Source organism: Choloepus didactylus, chromosome 1, assembly GCF_015220235.1.
Source record: "Choloepus didactylus isolate mChoDid1 chromosome 1, mChoDid1.pri, whole genome shotgun sequence".
In the NCBI taxonomy this organism is placed as follows: Eukaryota; Metazoa; Chordata; class Mammalia; order Pilosa; family Megalonychidae; genus Choloepus; species Choloepus didactylus.
Genome location: NC_051307.1, coordinates 211684152 through 211703452, shown reverse-complemented (window position 1 = coordinate 211703452; position 19301 = coordinate 211684152). Strand labels below are relative to the sequence as shown.

The following is a 19301-nucleotide window of genomic DNA, read 5'->3' as shown; positions in this document are numbered from 1 at the left end:
TCAGTATCCTTCTAGTAAAAATAGTTTTGTTTTTTTTTTTAATTAAATTCAGTTTTATTGAAATACATTCACATATCATACAATCATCCACGGTATACAATCCACTGTCCACAGTATGATAACATAGTTATGCATTCATCACCACAATCTATCTCTGAACATTTTCCTTACATCAGAAAGAACCAGAACAAGAATAAAAAGTAAAAGTGAAAAAAGAACACCCAAATCATCCCCCCATCCCACCCCACTTGTCCTTTAGTTGTAAAAACAGTTTTGATGTGAGCTTTAATGAGGAAGATGGAGGCACAGTCCCTGGTGCTGTTACAAGCCCCCAAAACTCCACGGGATGCTGGACAGGGAAGAGGCAACATCTCCCACAGACCTCCTCTTTGTTCCCTTCTGGGTCCTCGATAAACACCATCACATCTCCTTGCCCGGCACTGATGGTGTCCACGGTGAACTTGGCCGGCTGCTTCACCATGTTTCCAGTGGGCTCAATTCCTGTAATGAGTTAACACAAATATGTTACAAGCCGGCCCAGCTCTGGCACCTCAGCTGCCGCCCACTGGGTCTCCTTGGGGAAACTGAGAGTGGGGTTGAGGGGACCCAGCACTGCAGCTCCCTGTGGGAGACAGAGACAAGTTGGCAGGACAAGGATAACCAAACAGGTCAAAAAGCCTTTTGTTCTTGTTATTTCAGCAAGATCCAGCTCTGAAATATTCAGAGCAATTCAGTCAGACATTTATACAATTGTGAAAAAATCATGTGGTGAGAAACTAGCAGGGGGGCTTGCTTCAAGAGAAGCAACATGGGTGAAGGAAAACAGGTGTAGATGAGAGGATGGCTCGGTTTTTCACTAAAGACCATTTGTATTGTTTGAAGTTTTTAAAAATTACATTGCATTAGTACTTTTTTTTAATTAACTTTTTTTTGAGATAATTATAGATTCACATGCAGTTTTAACAAATAATACCCTTTACACAGCTTCCCCAATGGTAACATTGTGCAAAACTATAATACAATAACATAACCATGATTCCAACATTGACACAGTCAAAATACACATCAATTCCTTCACCCAAGGATCCCTCAAATGTTGCCCTTTTCTAACCTCACACATTTCCCTCCTGTCCTGCCCCTCAGTAACCCCTGGCAACCACTGATCTGCACTGTATTTCTAAAATTTTGTTATTTCAAGATGTTACATAAATAGAATCATGCAGTAGGTAACTCTTAGCATTAGCTTTTTTCACTTAGCATAATTCTGTGGAAAATTATCCAGGTTGCTGCATGTATCAATAGTTCATTCCTTTTTTATTGCTGAGTAGTATTCCATGGAATGGCTGTACTTCAGTTTAACCATCACCCAGTGAAGGACATCTGGGTTGTCTCCAGTTATGGGTGATTATGAATAAAGCTGCTATAAACATAGTCATACAGGTTCTTGTGTGAACATAAGTCTTCATTTCTCTGGGATAAATGCCCAGGAGCATAATTGCTGGGCTGTATGTTTAGTTCCAGGTTTAGTTTTATAAGTAACTGCCAAACCAACTTCCAGAGTGGCGGTACCATTTTACACTCCCAGCAGAAAAGTAGGAATGATCCGGTTTCTCTGCATCCTTTTCAGCATTTGGTGTTATCACTATTTTTTATTTCAGACATTCTGACAGGCATGTAAATTCACTGTGTTTGAATTTACACTTCCCGGATGGCTAACAACATGAAACATCAGTGAAATGTCTGTTCATGTCTCTTGCCCGTTATCTAATCTGATTGTTTGTTTTTACTGTTGAGTTTGGAGAGTTCCTTATGCATTCTAGATACCAGCCATTTGTCAGATGTGATTCACAAATATTTTCTCCCAGTCTATAGCTTGTCGTTTCATCCTCTTAACAGGGTATTTCACAGACTAAAGTTTTGTTTTGTTTTGTTTAATTTTGTAAGATCAAATTTAATAATTATTCCTTTTCTGAAGTGAGATTTTGGTATTAAGTCTAACTCTTTGTCTAGTTCTAGATCCTAAAGATTTTCTCCCATTTTTTTTCTAAAAGTTTTATAGTTTTATATTTTATGTTTACGTCTACGATCCTTTTTTAGTTCATTTTAGTATAAAGTATAAGACTTAGGTTACGGTTCATTATTTTGCCATGGCCACCCAATTACTCTAGCAATTGAACTGCTTATGCACCTTTCATGTTGAAATTAGGTAGAGTGATTCTTCCCACATTATTCTTTTTTCAAAATTGTTTTAGCTATTCCAGTGCTGATTCTTTCCATATAAATTTTAGAATAACCTTGTCTATATCTACAAAAATCTTGCTGGGATTTTCACAGCAATTGTGTTAAACCTCTCTATTGATTTGGAGAGAACTGACATCGTTACTATGTTGTTTTCCAATCTATCTATGTGTTGTGCTGCTCCATTTATTTAGGTCCTTTGAATTCTTTCATCAGCGTTTGTAGTTTTCAGCATGCAAGTCCTATAAATGTTTTATAAGATTTATACTTATTTCTCAGCAATTGCAAATGATATTATATTTTAATATATAGAAACACAGCCTTTTGTATTTTTGTCTTATGTCTTGTGACCTTGCTGAACTCAATTAGTTCTAGGATTGTTCTGATAGAATATTTGGGAGTTTCTATGTAAACATGCTTGTCATATGCAAATAAGGACAGTTTCATCTCTTCCTTTCTAATCTGTATGACTTTTATTTCCTTGTTACACTGAGTATAACTTCCAGCCCTATGTTAAATAAGACATGGTAAGAGTAGACATCCTTGTCTTTTTCTTGATCTTGAAAGAAACATATTAGTCTTCACCATCAAAACATTGATGGCTTTTTGTGATAGATGCTCCATATTAAGGAAGTTCCTCCTCCATTCCTATTTTTCTGAGTTTTTTTTTTTTTTATCATGACTAGGTGTTAAATTTTGTCAAATGCTTCTTATGCACTGACTGATAAAATGACGTGATTTATCTTCTTTAATTAGTATGTTGGATTATACTGATTATTTTTTGAATGTTGAACCAGCCTTCTATCCTTGGAATAAACTTGGTCTTTATTCACCCCTGTACTATTTTGTTTTGTTTCCAGTTTATTTATTTCAGCTTCATCAGTAATTCCATTTTTCTAATTTATTTTGGTTCATTTCAGTATTTTTTCTAATATCTTAAGAGGACTACTTAATTCTATCTTTTGTCTTCATTTCTATTTTATTTCTTTCAGCTTTACCTTTTCTTATCCTATGTTATCTTAATTTATATTATGGTTTCTTTTTATTCTAGTTTTTTAAGTTCAGACTAAATTCTTATATTTTCTCTTTCTTCTGGATTCACTTTGTCCAAATCCTGTTTGCATATGGCTATCTAGCTTTCTCAGCACCATTTGTTGGAGAGACCATTCTTACCCAAATAACATACTTGGCACCCTTGATGAAAATTATCAGCTTATTTCTGAACTCTCAATTCTATTCCATTGGTCTATTTGTCTATCTTTACACAAGTATGACATATTTTGATTATTTATGGCTTTGTAGTAAGTTTTGAACTCCTGCTTTATTTTGATGCAAATCATAGACATCATAATATTTTATCCATAAATATACATTATGTATCTTTAAAAGATTTTTTTGCTTATAAACAATACCTTTTATCACATCAAAAAATTAATAATTCTTTAATATCATCAAATATTCAGAATTCAAATTTCCAATTATTTCACAAATGTAATTTTTTTAACAGTCAGTTTGAAACAGGAACCAAATAAGTTCTCATAATACAAGTGGCTGCTAAATTTCCTAAGCCTCATTTTATCTCTAGGTTTTCCTCCCTCTTCTTTTTCCTTGTCATGCATCTGTTGAAGACACTGGGTCATTTGTTCCTATGCTTTGGATTTCCATTAATTTCCATGAAATAATTTAGTTTAGGAAAAACTGGTGGTAGATTGTTATATAAGATGTCCTTCACACATTATTAGGTAAGAAATGCAAACTGAAGAAAATATATAGTTTGAACCCATTTCAGCATAGAAAAAAGGCTGGAAACCTAGAAGGAAAGACTCTGAACTCTGAAGCAAGGAACCGATTCGGCAGCTGGGAAGTAGGGCTTCCAGTTTTTTATTTTCTGCATGTTTACGTAGTGATCAGGTAATTGGTCATTTAACAAACAGATGAATTAAACATGAACTTAAAGTATTGATAAACACCCATTCCACCTGACTTCAACAGTCTAAGAAATAACTTACACTGCAGCTTGTCCAAGGCGCAGGCCTGGGCACGCCTACCCTGGCTAACGAGCCATGGTTGGTAATCAGAATGAACCACATTCCCACAATCTGTAAACTCCACTGGAGCTACGCCTGCCTTTCGGAGAAACAACGGCTCCCTTTCATTACTCAGAACAAAGGCTGCCCACCCCCCTCCTCCCAAACAGGGTGTTCGCGGGCTTGCTCAGCAGAAAAGGCTTCATCCGGAACGAAGGTTCTAGAAAGGGTTTCTGCTTGGGTCATGGGCATCTAGCTCTGCAGGTGAGACCACTACAATGATCTGTTTGTGGCTACAGGCTTGCCCCACCCCAGCCCTCTCTCCTTTGGACTCCCTGGAGCTGAGCAAGTCAGGGCAGTGAGTAGATCTGCAGTGCTAATCAGCTGGCACCTGGAATTTATTCAACAGCCTAAACAGAAAATAAAATAAACTTCTCAACCCTTTTAGAAACTAGAAGAAAAATATTCTCTATTCCTTGGTTCAGCTGACAAAAATGAAGTACTGCGGCCACATAGGAGAGACAGCAAAACTGACCCTGTCTTCCATATCACCACGGGACAAGGACCCTATCTCAAGGCCCGCTCATGTGGCTTCACGCTGTGGAACTGCTGCCTCCCATGACCGTTTTGTCTTCCTACTTCCTACCATGTGTTTCCTCTCCAAGTGTGTAACACTTAAAAAGAGGCAGAGAAGGAAATAGCAACGAGCAGCCACATTCCTGAACTGTAGCAAGTGGTCGTTTTCTTAGAAAACAGCACCGTGAAAGGAAACCAACTCACATTAACAATGGATAACTGGACATCTAGTGATAAGGTTATTATAAACAAGCACTTATATCTTGATTAGATTTAATCCACTTGACCAGTTTTGTTGACAAGGAACTTATTTGGCTGTCTGCCACTTTTTCACCCCAAAAGAACATAACCTTTCAAATCAGAGGGTCCTTAATCCAGCCACCACCTTGGGTCGTGGCTTAGAGAAAGCGCTTTTAAAGCAAGCACAGACACACCCACCTTGGAGTGACTGCAAATGGGGGTAGGGATTCAAATAGTCTGTAGTCTCTCTATAATACAAACAATTGCACACACACCATCTCATTGCCAAGCAGGACCTTGAACAGCCAGCAGGTTTGTTTCAGAACTATCAGGCTCTTTATGGGTCTAAATCATGCTACAAACACAGACACAAAGGACCTGGTTATTTAGGTTGAGAATAGCATGTGGTCAGCACCACTGCCCTGGTGGTGTAGCCTTAGGACGAAGCTGATGTCAAGTAGGAAAATGCTCTATTAAAAGGGAGTGAGCAAACAAACAGACAAAGGTACCCAGAGTTCTTTTTTACTTCAATTGCTCTTTTTCACTTTAATTATTATTCTTGTTATTTTTGGGTGTGTGCTAATGAAGGTGTCAGGGATTGATTTAGGTGATGAATGTACAACTATGTAATGGTACTGTGAACAACTGAATGTATGATGTGTTTTGTATGACTGCGTGGTATGTGAATATATCTCAATAAAATGAAGATTAAAAAAAAAAAGGGAGTGAGCATATGGGTGTAGCGGTTTGGAGCAATATGTACCCCAGAAAAACATGTTCTTAAACTGAATCCATTCCTGTGAGTGTGAACCCAATGTAGGTAGGACTTTTTGATGAGGTTCATTTCAATCAGGATGGTTCTTAATCATATTACTGGAGGCCTTTAAAAGTGGAATGAAATCCAGGCAGATAGAAAGCAAGCCATGGGAAGCAAGAAGCTGAACCTGGAAGAGAACAGAGAAGCCAAGAGAGGCCAGAGGCCACCAAGCGCATTGCCATGTGACAAAGGAACCAATGACTAAGGATTGCTGGCAGCCAACCCCAGAACCCCAGTCTTCAGGAAGAAAACATCGCCTCCATGGTCACCTTGATTTGGACTTTCTCAAAGCCTCAAAACTGTGAGCTAATAAATTCCCATTGTTTACATCAACTCATTGCATGGTATTTGCTCGAGCAGCCCAGGAAACTAAAACAATGGGATATTGTACAAGACAAGTACCCTGGTCTGTTCACAAAGTTGGGGGAAAGTTATTCTAGATTGAAACTGTCTAAAGAGAAATAAACAATGTAGTATGGTACCTGTTCTAGATTGCTAATGCTGCCAGAATGCAAAACACCACAGATGGATTGGCTTTTATAAAGGGGGTTTATTTGGTTACAAAGTTACAGTCTTAAGGCCATATAATGTCCAAGGTAACACATCAGCAATCGGGTACCTTCACTGGAGGATGGCCAATGGTGTCCGGAAAACCTCTGTTAGCTGGGAAGGCACGTGGCTGGCGTCTACTCCAAAGTTCTGGTTTCAAAACGGCTTTCTCCCAGGACGTTCCTCTCAAGGCTGCAGTTTCTCAAAAATGTCACTCTCAGTTGCTCTTGGGGCGTTTGTCCTCTCTTAGCTTCTCCGGAGCAAAAGTCTACTTTCAATGGCTGCCTTCAAACTGTCCTATCATTTGCAGCTCCTCTCTCAGTTCCTGTGCATTCTTCAAAGTGTCCCTCTTGGCTGTAGCTCCTCTTCAAAATGTCACTCTCAGCTGCACTGAGTTCCTTCTGTTTGTCAGCTCATTATATGGCTCCACTGATCAAGGCCCACCATGAATGGGTGGGGCCACGCCTCCATGGAAATATCTCATCAGTTATCACTTACAGTTGAGTGGGGCACATTTCCATGCAAACAACCTAACCCAAACGTTCCAACTTAATCCCCACTAAATGTCTGCCCCACAAGATTGCATCTAAGAATATGGCTTTTTCTGGGGGACATAATACATTCAAACCAGCACAGTACCTTAATCAGATCTTGGTTTTTTGTTTTTTGTTTTTTTTTAAAAAAAGACAATAGGTTAATATGAATATAAACTGAGTACTAGATGACATGAAATTACTGTTAATTTTCTTGTTTGATATTGAATGGTGGGGTTATGTAAGAGGATTTCAAATTCTTAGAAGAGGCTTGCTGATGTATTTAGAAGTATACTGTCACTATGTCACAATTGTGACTGTCATTGTCACTATCTCATTTATTTTCAAATAATTTAACCACTTGGCGTGTATGCACGCACATGCAAGGTGAGAGAAAGCTAGCAAGTTAAATATGAACAATCATTAATTCCAGGGGAGGATATACGGATATTGTGTATGCATAAATGTTATCCCAATAGAATGCTCTCCCTCATAGAAAAAGGAGTAAGTTGAATCTTGCTGTGCTAATCTTTACCCAAAACCACACCACCATGTTGACAGGCAACCAACTGTTCTCCTTAAAAAGCAAATGTGCCAACCAGAACACCAAACAGAGCCTGAGCAGAATGCTGTCCTGCAGCTACTCAGGTCATCAACAGGATGTCTTAGCAAGGAAGTGTCTGCCAGGGGTTGACAATAGCTCCCACCCAATCTGGAAATCGTGAGGCTGCTTTAGCATAACGGAAGGAGAAATGAATCAGCGGACAGATGACCCTGGCGGCTGCCCTGCCCCCATCACTGATTGTGGTGACCTGGGACGAGACCCCCTGGTGGACCAGGACTCTGATTCCCCACCTGATAAATGCAAGCAAGAGTCCTCTCTTCATCCCAGGGTCACTACACTAAAATCACAGAGCAAGGAACAACATTCTCCACCATGTGAAAGCAGCAGCATTTCTTAAAGCCTTAGAGTCATGAGGCAGAAAAAGATGGTCATAAACAAACAGACCTATAAGTCAAAAATGTCTGAAAAAGAAGGCCTGGAGTATCTTTAAGGATTAAGCCTATTCATTCTTGATTCTGAAAACATTTTGCCTGAAGCTACACAGTAATCTCCAACTCCAGAGGACAAGCCTCAAATGCAACATGACCAGCTCTTACCTCGGCCATAGGCCCTGGCTTTCTTCGGGTTGAGTTTGGGTTTAAGAGGAGCCCCTGGCTTGAGCTTGGCTTTGGGAAACTGGGATAGGTAAGTCATCACCGAGTGCTCATCCACATCTGGGTGAATAATTTCTTCAGGAGTGATGACCTAGAAGAATAACATGTTGGGTGAACGTCCAGAACACATCACTTTTCAACTACTGGAACTTTTGCAAAAGTCTCTTAAACCAAGCACTGCAAATATTAAGAAATTGAGGCAGCTTCTCAATAAACTGAAACTACATTAATTCTATGCGACAAAGTCAGTGTTTTTTACCCTTTAAAGGGTATTCTCATCCCCTCTGGGAATCTTATGGAAGCAGGAAACCCTCTCCAGAAAAATGCTTATGCACCAGATTTGCATGGAATTTCAAGAGGTTCGTGATCCCCTCCGCAACAGAAAAAGTCCGCTCACTCCCCAGGTTAAACTTTCCAAAGGGACACGATATATCAAGTCACAAGGAAGGAGAAAAAAGTACACACAGGATTATGATTATATTACAAAAGAGCACATGGATAAGCTGGCCTTTTCCTCTGGTCAGTATCTACTGTCTGTATCTTTATTAACTCAGCTACTAATAAAAAATAAAAATAAAGACAGAGACAATACAGTGACATATTAAATATGCAGTCTCAACACGTTAGAAGTCATTTAAAAAGGGAAGGGGGTGAATTTTTCCTGACATTCAGCTGAGGAGTGAGATCAGACCCAGGTTGGACAGGGGGTGCTGGCCTTCCTGAAGCCAGCAGAGCCTCACTTCCACCCTCGACCCAATTCATAAAGTCCTCACTGCCCCCAACAAATGATGCCAAGGAGTAAGCCATACCTCCCCAGACAAACAGAAGGCTCTGCCTCATGAGCCAGAAAAACCAAATGCAGATGAACAACAGATGTGTCCAGCTTCCCTCACCCCAGGGTAAAACACCATAAAACATTCTGATGATTAGCCTTCAGAAACAAAATAGCTACTTGGGTTTGAACTGCCACCTTCAATATATTCCCAAAAAGGGGGATGTGTGTTGATTTGGCATTTCTTCCAAACAGCCCCTTTGACAGTACTGACATCACATGAACATCAAAAGCAGATGATTTTAGGTTTAAGAGGAGATAAAAACATACCACACCACTGCTGGAAGGTGGAAGAGCCAAGAAATGCACGCTATAGCAGAGACGTGATTCCAAAACCGAACCAGAGAAACGCAGGCAATACACTCAACTCGGATCTGAACATCAACTTAGACCTTAATGGAGCCTAAAGTGAGGTCATCCATCCCGTGGCACTGGCTACCCACAACTTCTCTTGACCAATGCTTTGAACACGAGAGTGCCTAATTATGAAGGGAATTTTTAGAAGGAAACACTGGTTTTCCTCCCTGCTTGAGAGACTGGACCCCAATTAAGAAATGTGGCTACTGTAGATGGGCTCCAAGATTTACCCAATTTCCAAGTCCTCATGCTGCATTCCCTTAATAGCTTTGTGGGCAATGCAAATTCCACCACAATTTCCATTAAATGTCAATTACCCTGGTTTAAATTTTTTTCTAAAGTTCTAAGTCCTAGGACTTTCTCTTGAGATATTGGATTTTTTTTCTTTATAGGTCAACAATGGCCAGATACTGGCAATTTCTTATGGCTCAACTTCCTTTTTTAAGGTCCATATTTGTACTCTGGGGTTCAAAGATATCTGGACCAGAAATACTATAAAGTTTTCTAGCACATAGCAAAGAAGAGTGGCATAAAGATTTTTTAATAATTTGCAAGCATCTAAGTTAATGAGAACCTATTTTTAGGAGGTAAACTGAGGAAGATGGGAGAATGTCACAGGCAATGCTTCAGTAACATTCCTTGATGGCTGAGTGCCAGGAAGGACAAACTGCCTGCGTGATCCAGAAAGGCATCCATAGAATGCCGGAACAAGTAGTGGGTGAAAGCAACGATGTGGGACAGGGCTCATGTGAATGGATACCTGTGGAACACCCAGCCAGTCATCTGCCTGCTGCATGGCTTCTCGTGCATTATCCACAGGCTTTCGTGGATCCCAGGATTCCCAGTCTGGGCATAGACCTGTTAACACAACACAGAAGATGCTTTTAGCATTAGTTGGCTGAAAAAATTAAAGGAAGCCATGTGCCTAAACTAAAGCTTGAAGCAATATAAGCAGAACTAATTCACTTGGACTCTTAAGTCACAAAATGGTTTCTTCCAAAAATCATAGTGAATTATGTACTATAAGGGCAAAAATATCACAGACATGAGTGTGCCAGGGTAGTAACTATTCTGTATTAACTTGAGACTTCTGCAGGCTGCTATGATTAAGATAAGGATTATCCATTCCTTAAAGGTTTGGTAAAAAATACATGGAGCAATGATTAATGCCTATAAAACCATTTGAGCCTCATGTCTTTTGGCAGGAAAGACTTTTTTTAATCATATCTGGATATATCTAAAAAAGACCAGACCAGCAGCCTGTATGATTCAAATATCTACTTGCTTAAAGGCAAGAACTTAGGATCATCTCAAAAGCGTTGGCACACATAAGAAGTGTAGGGCTGGGGAAAAAAATCTCCAGGGTTAGACTGGGAAGAGCTATCCTAAAATGCATCTTTGGATGAAAGCAAGGAAGAGGGCCTTGAGAAACGAACTAATGATGGGCTTTGAGTTACGGCTGAATGACACCAGCTTATAGGCTCATTTAAGAAAGAAAAAGCCCAGATTCAGTCCTCCGTCCCTAACCAATCGATGCTAGCTAGTTCTGCTTTGAACATGCTGAGAACCTTCCTTGTAAAACATTAATTCTTCCTTGTAAAATACTAATGTGCCTAATGCATACATAGCACTCAGTAAATGGAAAACATAATTATTGGAGTAGATTTTTTATTAAAAACAATTTTGGAGGGGTTCCTCTAAACACAGGCTCTGATTTTTCTATTGAGACTGTACCAGCAAACTCTACCCATCAATCTGAACCCTCCAGTGAAGATAATTACTACCTTAGAATGCACTCAACCACTTGGAAAAGAAGAGCCCACCAAGGGTGGAAAAGGCTCCAAATGGATCATGACCAAGCACTATTTCACAGCAATGTGAAAAGGAGAGGGCGGAGAAAACCATATATAGTCAAACCAGTGGTTAATAAAAATGGGTACTTTCCACTCAGTGGAAGTTTTTAGATTTTCATGCCAAGCCCCCTAACAGGGCCACATGTTCCTGCCAAAGCCAGTAGGAAGCTAAGTACCAACTACGGGAAGAAGCAGGACTTGGGAGTTTGGAAGCTGCTCTAAGCAGATACACTGGGAATTTGGATAAATAACTGAATGTGATGCACAAACAGGTCTATGGATACACCTGCAGACCTGCCACTGGAAGGGTAAACAGAGCCATTTCTAGTTCCATTAACAGCCTTACAATGCAATGGGCTAAAACCAGGAGAAAAACACCAAATCAACAACAAAACTGGCTTTCTCACTGACATGGAGGCTTAAGGCCCAATAACAGCATACATCCCAATCCCAAAGAGATGGTTTAGATAGCCATTGACACTTACCTGGAGCACAGCTATCTACCAGGGCTCCCAGGGCTTTGCCATCCTGCCAGTTCTGATTAAAGTTGGTGATGGGCAGGTAGGGGATCTTGTTCTGGATCCATCCCAGCAGCCGCTGCTTTGGTGTCTGCTTCTTGGCATCATCGTCCCCTTCATCCTCCCACACAGGCATGGAGATGGAGTAGTGGAGGATCAGTGTCCACACCAAGCCCAAAATGAGCTTCAGGTTCCCATCTACGATGGCTTTGCTGTCTGGGCAGAGAGGGAGAGGCTTGGTCATTCCTTTGGGTTATACAAGTGTGAATCAAGCTCTTTGTAAAAAAAAAAAAAATTAATTAATGAAATTCTCATTCATTAGAAAACCGTAAAGAGATATTTGAGAGTGAAAGGAAGTAATGTCTGGAATTTGCTTCAAAATACTTGGATGAGAATAGATGAAATAAGATTGGTAAAATGTTGTTAATTTTAATAACACAGTCACAGGTACATGAGGGAGGCACTGTACTACTGTCTCTACTTTTGTGTATGTTTTGTGTAAATTTTTCCATAACAAAAAGGGCTTGAAATTTAAAGACTCAATTAAAAAAAAAAAAGACAACCCAATTAAAAAAATGGGCAAAGGACTTGAACAGTTTTCCAAAGAAGACATACACATGCATACACATGGCCAATGAGCACATGAAAAGGTGCTCAACATCATTAGCTGTTAGGGAAATGCCTATCAAAACCACAATGAGATCAAATTTCACACTACAATAGCTGTAATAAAAAATAAATAATTAAGTGTTGGAGTATTTGTAAGGCTATGGAGAAACGGCAACCCCTGTAGGAAAGTAAAAAAACCTTGCAGCCATTATGGAAAACAAAAAGTTAAACATAGAATTGCCACAGGACCCAGCAATTCCACTCCTCAGTAAATATCCTGGATAATTAAAAATGAACAAGTACATGTACACACATGTTCACAGCAGCACTACTCACAACAGACAAAGGTAGAAACAATCCAACTGTCCACCAATGGATAAATGGATACAATGGAATATTATTCAGCCATAAAAAGGAATGGAGTACTGATAACATGCTACAACATGGATGAACCTTGCAAACATGCTAAGTAAAAGAAGACAGACATAAAAGGTCACATACTATATGATCCCATTTATATGACCACTCAGAATAGACAAATCCATGACAGAAAGCAGATTAGTGGTTGCCAGGGGCTGCTGGAGAGAAAACAGAATGGGAAGTGACTGCTTAATGGGTAAAGGGTTTTCTTTTGGGGTGATGAAATGTTTGGGAACTAGACAGAGACAACATTGTGAATGTGCTAAATGTCAAGTTGCACACTTTAAAATGGTTAATTGCATCTTAAATGAATTCTACCTTAATAAAAAAAAATCTAAAGAAACCATTTCAGAAATATAGACAGTAAAAGAGGTGGCTGCATCCCTGAGATAACCACCTGTCAATTGTGGTAAAGTCTAACCACATTGTGTGTGTGTGTGTGTGTGTGTGTGTGTGTGTGCATATGTATGTGTGTTTGCTGCTCTGAATTTTTATGATACTATACAATTGATCTTGAAATTTTTCTTTTCAGTAATCATTATGTCCCAGACACCTTTTCCCTATAAAAAGCTGTTTCTGTTCACACTCCATCTACAGGTTTGAGAGGCCAGCTTCGTTTCCAATCTCACCAGCACTGGGTATTGTCAATCATGTTCATCTTTGCCACAATGACAAGTCAGCCCCCCATAAGAGGAAGCCATTAGAGTCAGGCCAATCCAACTGGGCAAGTGACTGGCCAAAGCCATGGCCCCTTCTCATCCTCCCCCTGCTTCAGGAACACACCATACCACCAACTATTCCCCTTCTGGGAAACTTGCTGCCACTGGTTTCCACTATCCACTTCCCTTGGCTTCCCTGCAGCAATTTGTCCTCTTGCCAACCTCCAACTATACTATTAAAATTCAAACATTATCTTCAGGATCTTTCTCTCAGTTTCTCTATACCACCCCCTCCACCACGACCAGACATCCTCCATAGCTACCCCCATTCTAGCAGGACCCCAAGCCGAAAATGTCAGAACCCTCTTGGACAACTCTTTCAAACCCCTGGTATAGTTCCTACAATGTGTCATTCTCCACCTACCCAAATCTCTTGGCAAATCCTTTTCTACACCCTCCCCATAAATATGCAGAGTCCCTGACAGCCATGTCATTGAATCCACTGTTCATATAACCCCAGAACCAACTTTCTAGTCAGGTATCTCTGTGCTTCCAAATTCACCAATAGTTCCCACTGCTCACTGTGAAACTCCTTAAATATGCAGAAACTTCAGAACCATACTAATGTTCACCTTATCATCCCTAACCCCATACTCCACATACCAGACTCAATGACTCTTTGTTCCTGGACCTCATCTTACTCTGAACCCCTTGGGCCTTTCCACATGTTCTTTATTCCCCTTGTTTGGAAGACTCTTTGCCCTACCGCCTTGTGGAGCTCATCACTCAAGAGCCAGGTTTAAAATGGTTGGTGGAGCGTCACTGCCACCAGCATTCGTGCAAATGTGCCAGGGTCCTCTCCCTCCTCCACCTCCCAACCCTACTCCAGGACTACGAGCTCCTGTTGGGGAGTAACTGAGCCCTCTTCATCTTGGAGTTCCCACCACCCTGTCCCACCCACCCACAGAGCCACCACAATTTTGGTTAAGCACATGCCAGATGGCACTTAATGAAACCCAACTGCAAACACATGAAAGACACACTCGCTTGCTGATAAGGAGTAGGTGGCAAGACACTCAAAACTGAAAGGGCGGGCTCTTTTTTTTTTAATTAACCTGATCACTGTTACATCCTCTTGCAACAAAGACCCTCTTTAAAAGCCCACACCCAACCCAACAGAAATCAGAGATAACTTCACAGTTATAGATTCAGTCATAATAAAACTCAATCATCTGAAACCGGACAAAACAAAGATGATCATCAAGTGGCTGGTAAGACAAACTAAATTTTAGCAAACCTCGCTCAAAGTTAAGGTGCCCAGGGATTTTCTATGTAATGAATTGTACAAATAATAACTTTTAAACCGGACTGTTAACTTTTGAGACCCAGTAAAAAAATAAAGATGTAAGGCTCCTTGTTGAAAAAGCATTAAGAGTTTCAAGATGGTGACAGCAGAGCATTAAACCACACAACGGAGCCCGTCTGAGAACAGAGCCCTCTGCTACCGCACAGGTTGCACGGCCATGAAGCCAATCCTGCTTTTAAGTTCCTGAGGTCAGTAAAGCAGCAGTAGTCTGCATAACACACCAGACCCTGCACAGAACTCAGACATTAAGGAATTCAACCCACTGGCCTGTACATTTTCCTGGTGGCAGTCTTTAACTTTGACTGAAACTTTTCAATTTGATGTCCTGTTATGAGGATGTTTTGGACGTGCTGCTGATTAGAGTTACTACCTACCCATCATGAGAAATTCCAGGTCAAACAATTTCTCCAAGGAAAATTCCCTGGTTTCCTTTATTCAAACTAAAGGGAGAAGAACGGTCTTCAAAGGGGGTGGAAGACTAAACTGTGTGTATGCTTATCATTAGTAGGGTAATGGTGGTGGCATATATCTCTTGCATCGTGTAGGATTTGAATAGCTAAGAAATCTCATCCAGACATGGGCATCAGTCCACAAAGCTGAAACTGTTCTGAGTTATATGTTAAATGCTCTTCAAAAGCAAACTTGCAGATTTAGTTCATAAATCAAAACACGAAACTGGTTGGTTCTATTTTTACCCAACTTACACATGTTGGTCTAAAGGTGTGAGACATGAGTCTTTCTCAAAAAACAATCTGGGGGGAAATATGACCCAGCTACAGTCTGAGCCAAATTTAAAAAAAACACAATGCCCAGAATTTCTGTTTCCAATGAACTGAAGGTGGGTGTCCAAATGGGAAAGCCCCCATTAAGATCTTATCGGAATAAATGATGGCTTCGTTCCGCTGTTCTAAGAAGCGGGAAGGAGAACAGTCCTCATTCCAAAAGTGATTTTGACAGGTGGAGGTTCAAATGCTAACATGAACTCTTGGAACAATAAAAAGATGGCGAATAGCCCAACAGGCCTCCCCAGTTCCCAGTGACAAGAAACAGGAGACTCTCCCACACCCTGAAAATGAAATGCTACACAGTGCCGCACAACGTCTGATTATCACAGCAGATTACAGAGCTTTCGGACTTGACCACACTCCACTATGTTTATGCCAAGTGTAAACACGGAGCAAAAGTAATAAAGGACGAAAAGGCCAGATGAGCCAGAAGCCGCTCCGGTAGGATTCCATGATGTTAAGAGTTGCCTCCTTCAGGAAGAAAATAAGCCAACACCTGCCATGCCTGACCAACCACCCAGATCTGCCTAGATTGCAGTGGGCTGGAACCTGGCCATGGGTTTCTCCTCCCCGAATCCAGACATTGCAGCTCTCATGGAACTGGTCCTGGACACAGTGACCCTCAAACCTCACATACTTTCTTAAACTACTTAAAGTTATCCAGTGTTGCTTATACGTTAGGGTGGTGGCTTTTGAATAGCTAGAAAGTCAATCTGAGCTACCGCAAATTCTAAGATGGGATATGTTTATGTCATTTCAGTACATCAGTTCTTGAACCCTGATTAAGAAGCATTCTGGAAGGGTTGCATGTATGTGGGTGTAAACCAGCTATTTTTAGGCAATCCTCCGAAGCTGGCTATATTTTGGAAGCATCTCTCCTTTGCAGAGATGTTTCCCAGATGGCAGGGGGGTGGTGATCTTCCACGTCTGTCTACTCACATCAGGAGGGACCAGGTTCATGCAATTATCTGTGTGCATCCGGGGAGTTCTGGAAATCAATCCAGGCACCTTCTCTCCCGGCTGTTATCGATTAACCAGGTGGCAGGGGTGGTGGCTAGGAGGAGATGCCTGGGGGACATCGTTCTGAATTTTTGCCCTCCTGGGTAAGGCGGTCACCCTTTGGCCACACTACAGTGGCTGCTGGGTCAGAGACAGCAAACAAGAGATTCTGCAGGAATCAGGAGAGGTAGGGGTTTCTGAAGACCTACTACTGGTGTGTTTGGGGACAAGTCACCAAGGCCATACCCGCACTGTGACTTGGCCATCTGGGGAGCAAGCAGCACACACTCTGCTCCCTGCCCTCCCACCTCTGTTTCCCTGTGAGAGGCAGTACTGCAGAGCAGTGACGAGTACAGGCTCTGGAACCAGAGAGCTCCACTACATATATGACTTTGAACAAGCCAACTCCCCTTGCAGCCTTATTTTTTTTCATCTGCCAAAGAATCGAACGCAGTGCCTGGCATACAGAAGATGCTTAATAAATGCTACCTCCCTCCCCTCCCTCACTCATTCACCTAACATTTGAGCATGTGCTATATGCCAAACACTCCTCCCAAGAACCAGAAACCTAGAAACTATAATCCAAATGCTGCATGCAAGCAGGAAATGAAAGGGAAGAAAACGCCTTGTGAATTACCAAGCAGATGAAATGTTAAATGTATCACTTCTCTGAGCCAAGCAATTTATTAGGAGGGACTAACCACAGCATCCAGAGGTCCCTGCTCCCCTGTTCCAAGGGGAGGCTGACCCACAACACTGCAAGGAACGTAGGCACACAAGGCCTGTGCAATGAGGACCCTCAGAGCTGAGCAGTGCAGGAGACCAACATGGCCTGAGATCCCCAGAGAGGAACCAAGAATCACCCAGATACTACTGATAATTTGTTATCAGACCTTCCTGAGACAGAATCTGGTATGAAGAGCAGCCCACATGAGCCCTGAGTCTGACCCTTTCTTGACTTTCCCACTTTGCCTGGAACTGTCTTCTACATCCAACTTTGCAAACTTAGGACAGATCCCCTGTTAAATGCCCTCTCAGTGACAAATGATTCTCTCTTACAACTGTACTGAAACAATCTTCTGAGTCCCTTCCGCCTCTCGGCTCAAAGTGCCATTTCCAGAAAGTCAGGAACCAGGTGGGTTTTGCTCCCTGCTGTCCCCACAGCCCAGCACACGTGGCCATTTGGGGGACAGGCTGCCCCCCTACCCTCCTGTCTCCATGACTGTGAGAGGCAGTGTTGTATGTGGCACACACACACACACACACACACACACACACACACACACACACACACACACACACAGCCTCTTCAGACAGAATTCTAAACTGCTCCAGACCGTGGCCTTCTCTGAAGCCCCAGCAGGTGGAACGGCTTCTGGTGCAGAGGCAGGCTGGGAAGAGCTTGCTAAGTGTGCAGGATCTGGAGATGGTGGTCTCAGTTCCACCACCTGCTAGCCATTAGGACCCTGGCCAAGTGATCCAATACTTCTGCACCTCAGTTTCTTCACCGGTAAGTAGGGACTACCTAGAACACGAGCATAGGACTGCTGGGGAGACTAAAAGAGATAACACATGTCCAGCACTCAGCACAGACCCCAGGAACCAGCCAGTTCTCATCCATTGCTAGGATTATTGTTACTATTTTTCTCACCACCACTGACTTCAGCATGCTTATATCAAATTTTCAAACAAAACAGACAAAGGCAGGAGGAAAAAGTGAAAGCTTAGCAGTTGAAGGTGGTGACATGCACGTTCACATTGGGGTTTCTTATCAGCCCTGATGACTCGGGTAGCTGACAGCAGCAGCATCCTGTGAAGGGCTGCCCCAAGGTGACCCCACACAGCAGAGATCAGATTACCTGGGCCCAGATGCCAAGCAGCAGGACCGAGACCCCAGGAGGCGCAGGGCCCAGTGCTCAGTGACATCCCAGGCCGGCGGTGACATCTCTCCCCAACCTGCCTTCCTTCCAAGCCTGAACAGACCATGGCTGAATCCAAAGAGGGTGTCCCCAACTAAAAGGAGGAAGTTTACCACTGTGCTGGCTTGGATATATTATGTAACCCAGAAAAGCCATATTCTTTAATGCAATCTTGTGGGGGCAGACCATTGATTAGGGTGGAACCTCTGATTAAATTATTTCCATGGAGGTATGAACCCTGCTCATTTAGGATGGGTCTTGACTGGTTCACTGGATTACTTCAGAGAACTCAAGAGCTAACACAGATGCCTGCTGATGCTTATAGATGCTTGGAAATGAGGACAGAAGGACATTTGGAGATGCTAAGCTAAGAGATGAAGCCAGAGGTTGCCCTGGAGAAGCTAAGAGAGGACCCCCAGATGCTTAGACAGAAACATCCTGAGAGAAAGAAAAAAAGGATGCAGAAGAGCTAAGAGAGAGGAGCTAAGACAGAAGCACAGAGACATTTTGGAGAAAACCATTTTGAAACACAACCTGGGAGCAAAGGACCAGCAGGTGCCAGCCACGTGCCTTCCCAGCTGACAGAGGTGTTCCGGAAGCCATTGGCCTTTCTTCAGTGAAGGTATCCTCTTGCTGATGTCTTAGTTTGGACACTTTTATGGCCTCAGAAGTATAAATTTGTAACCTAATAACTTCCCTTTATAAAAGCCAATCCATTTCTGGTATTTTGCATAACGGCAGCTCTAGCAAACCAGAACAACCACCGCGCTCAGTTCCTCAGTCAAA

The 19301-nt window shown here is 41.9% G+C and overlaps 1 protein-coding gene across 3 annotated transcripts in view; it reads right to left on the bottom strand.

The window, feature by feature from the left end:
* Positions 1-19301, bottom strand: part of FLNB (filamin B) — a 136929-nt gene that overhangs the window by 67064 nt on the left and 50564 nt on the right. For all 3 annotated transcript variants that reach the window (XM_037798961.1, XM_037798964.1, XM_037798973.1), the window contains exons 2-5: positions 11726-11974; positions 10148-10245; positions 8142-8289; positions 383-501 (exon numbers count right to left, since the gene is read on the bottom strand). In XM_037798961.1, the coding sequence (XP_037654889.1) occupies positions 383-501; positions 8142-8289; positions 10148-10245; positions 11726-11974 (614 nt within the window). The remainder of the gene's footprint in view (positions 1-382; positions 502-8141; positions 8290-10147; positions 10246-11725; positions 11975-19301) is intronic.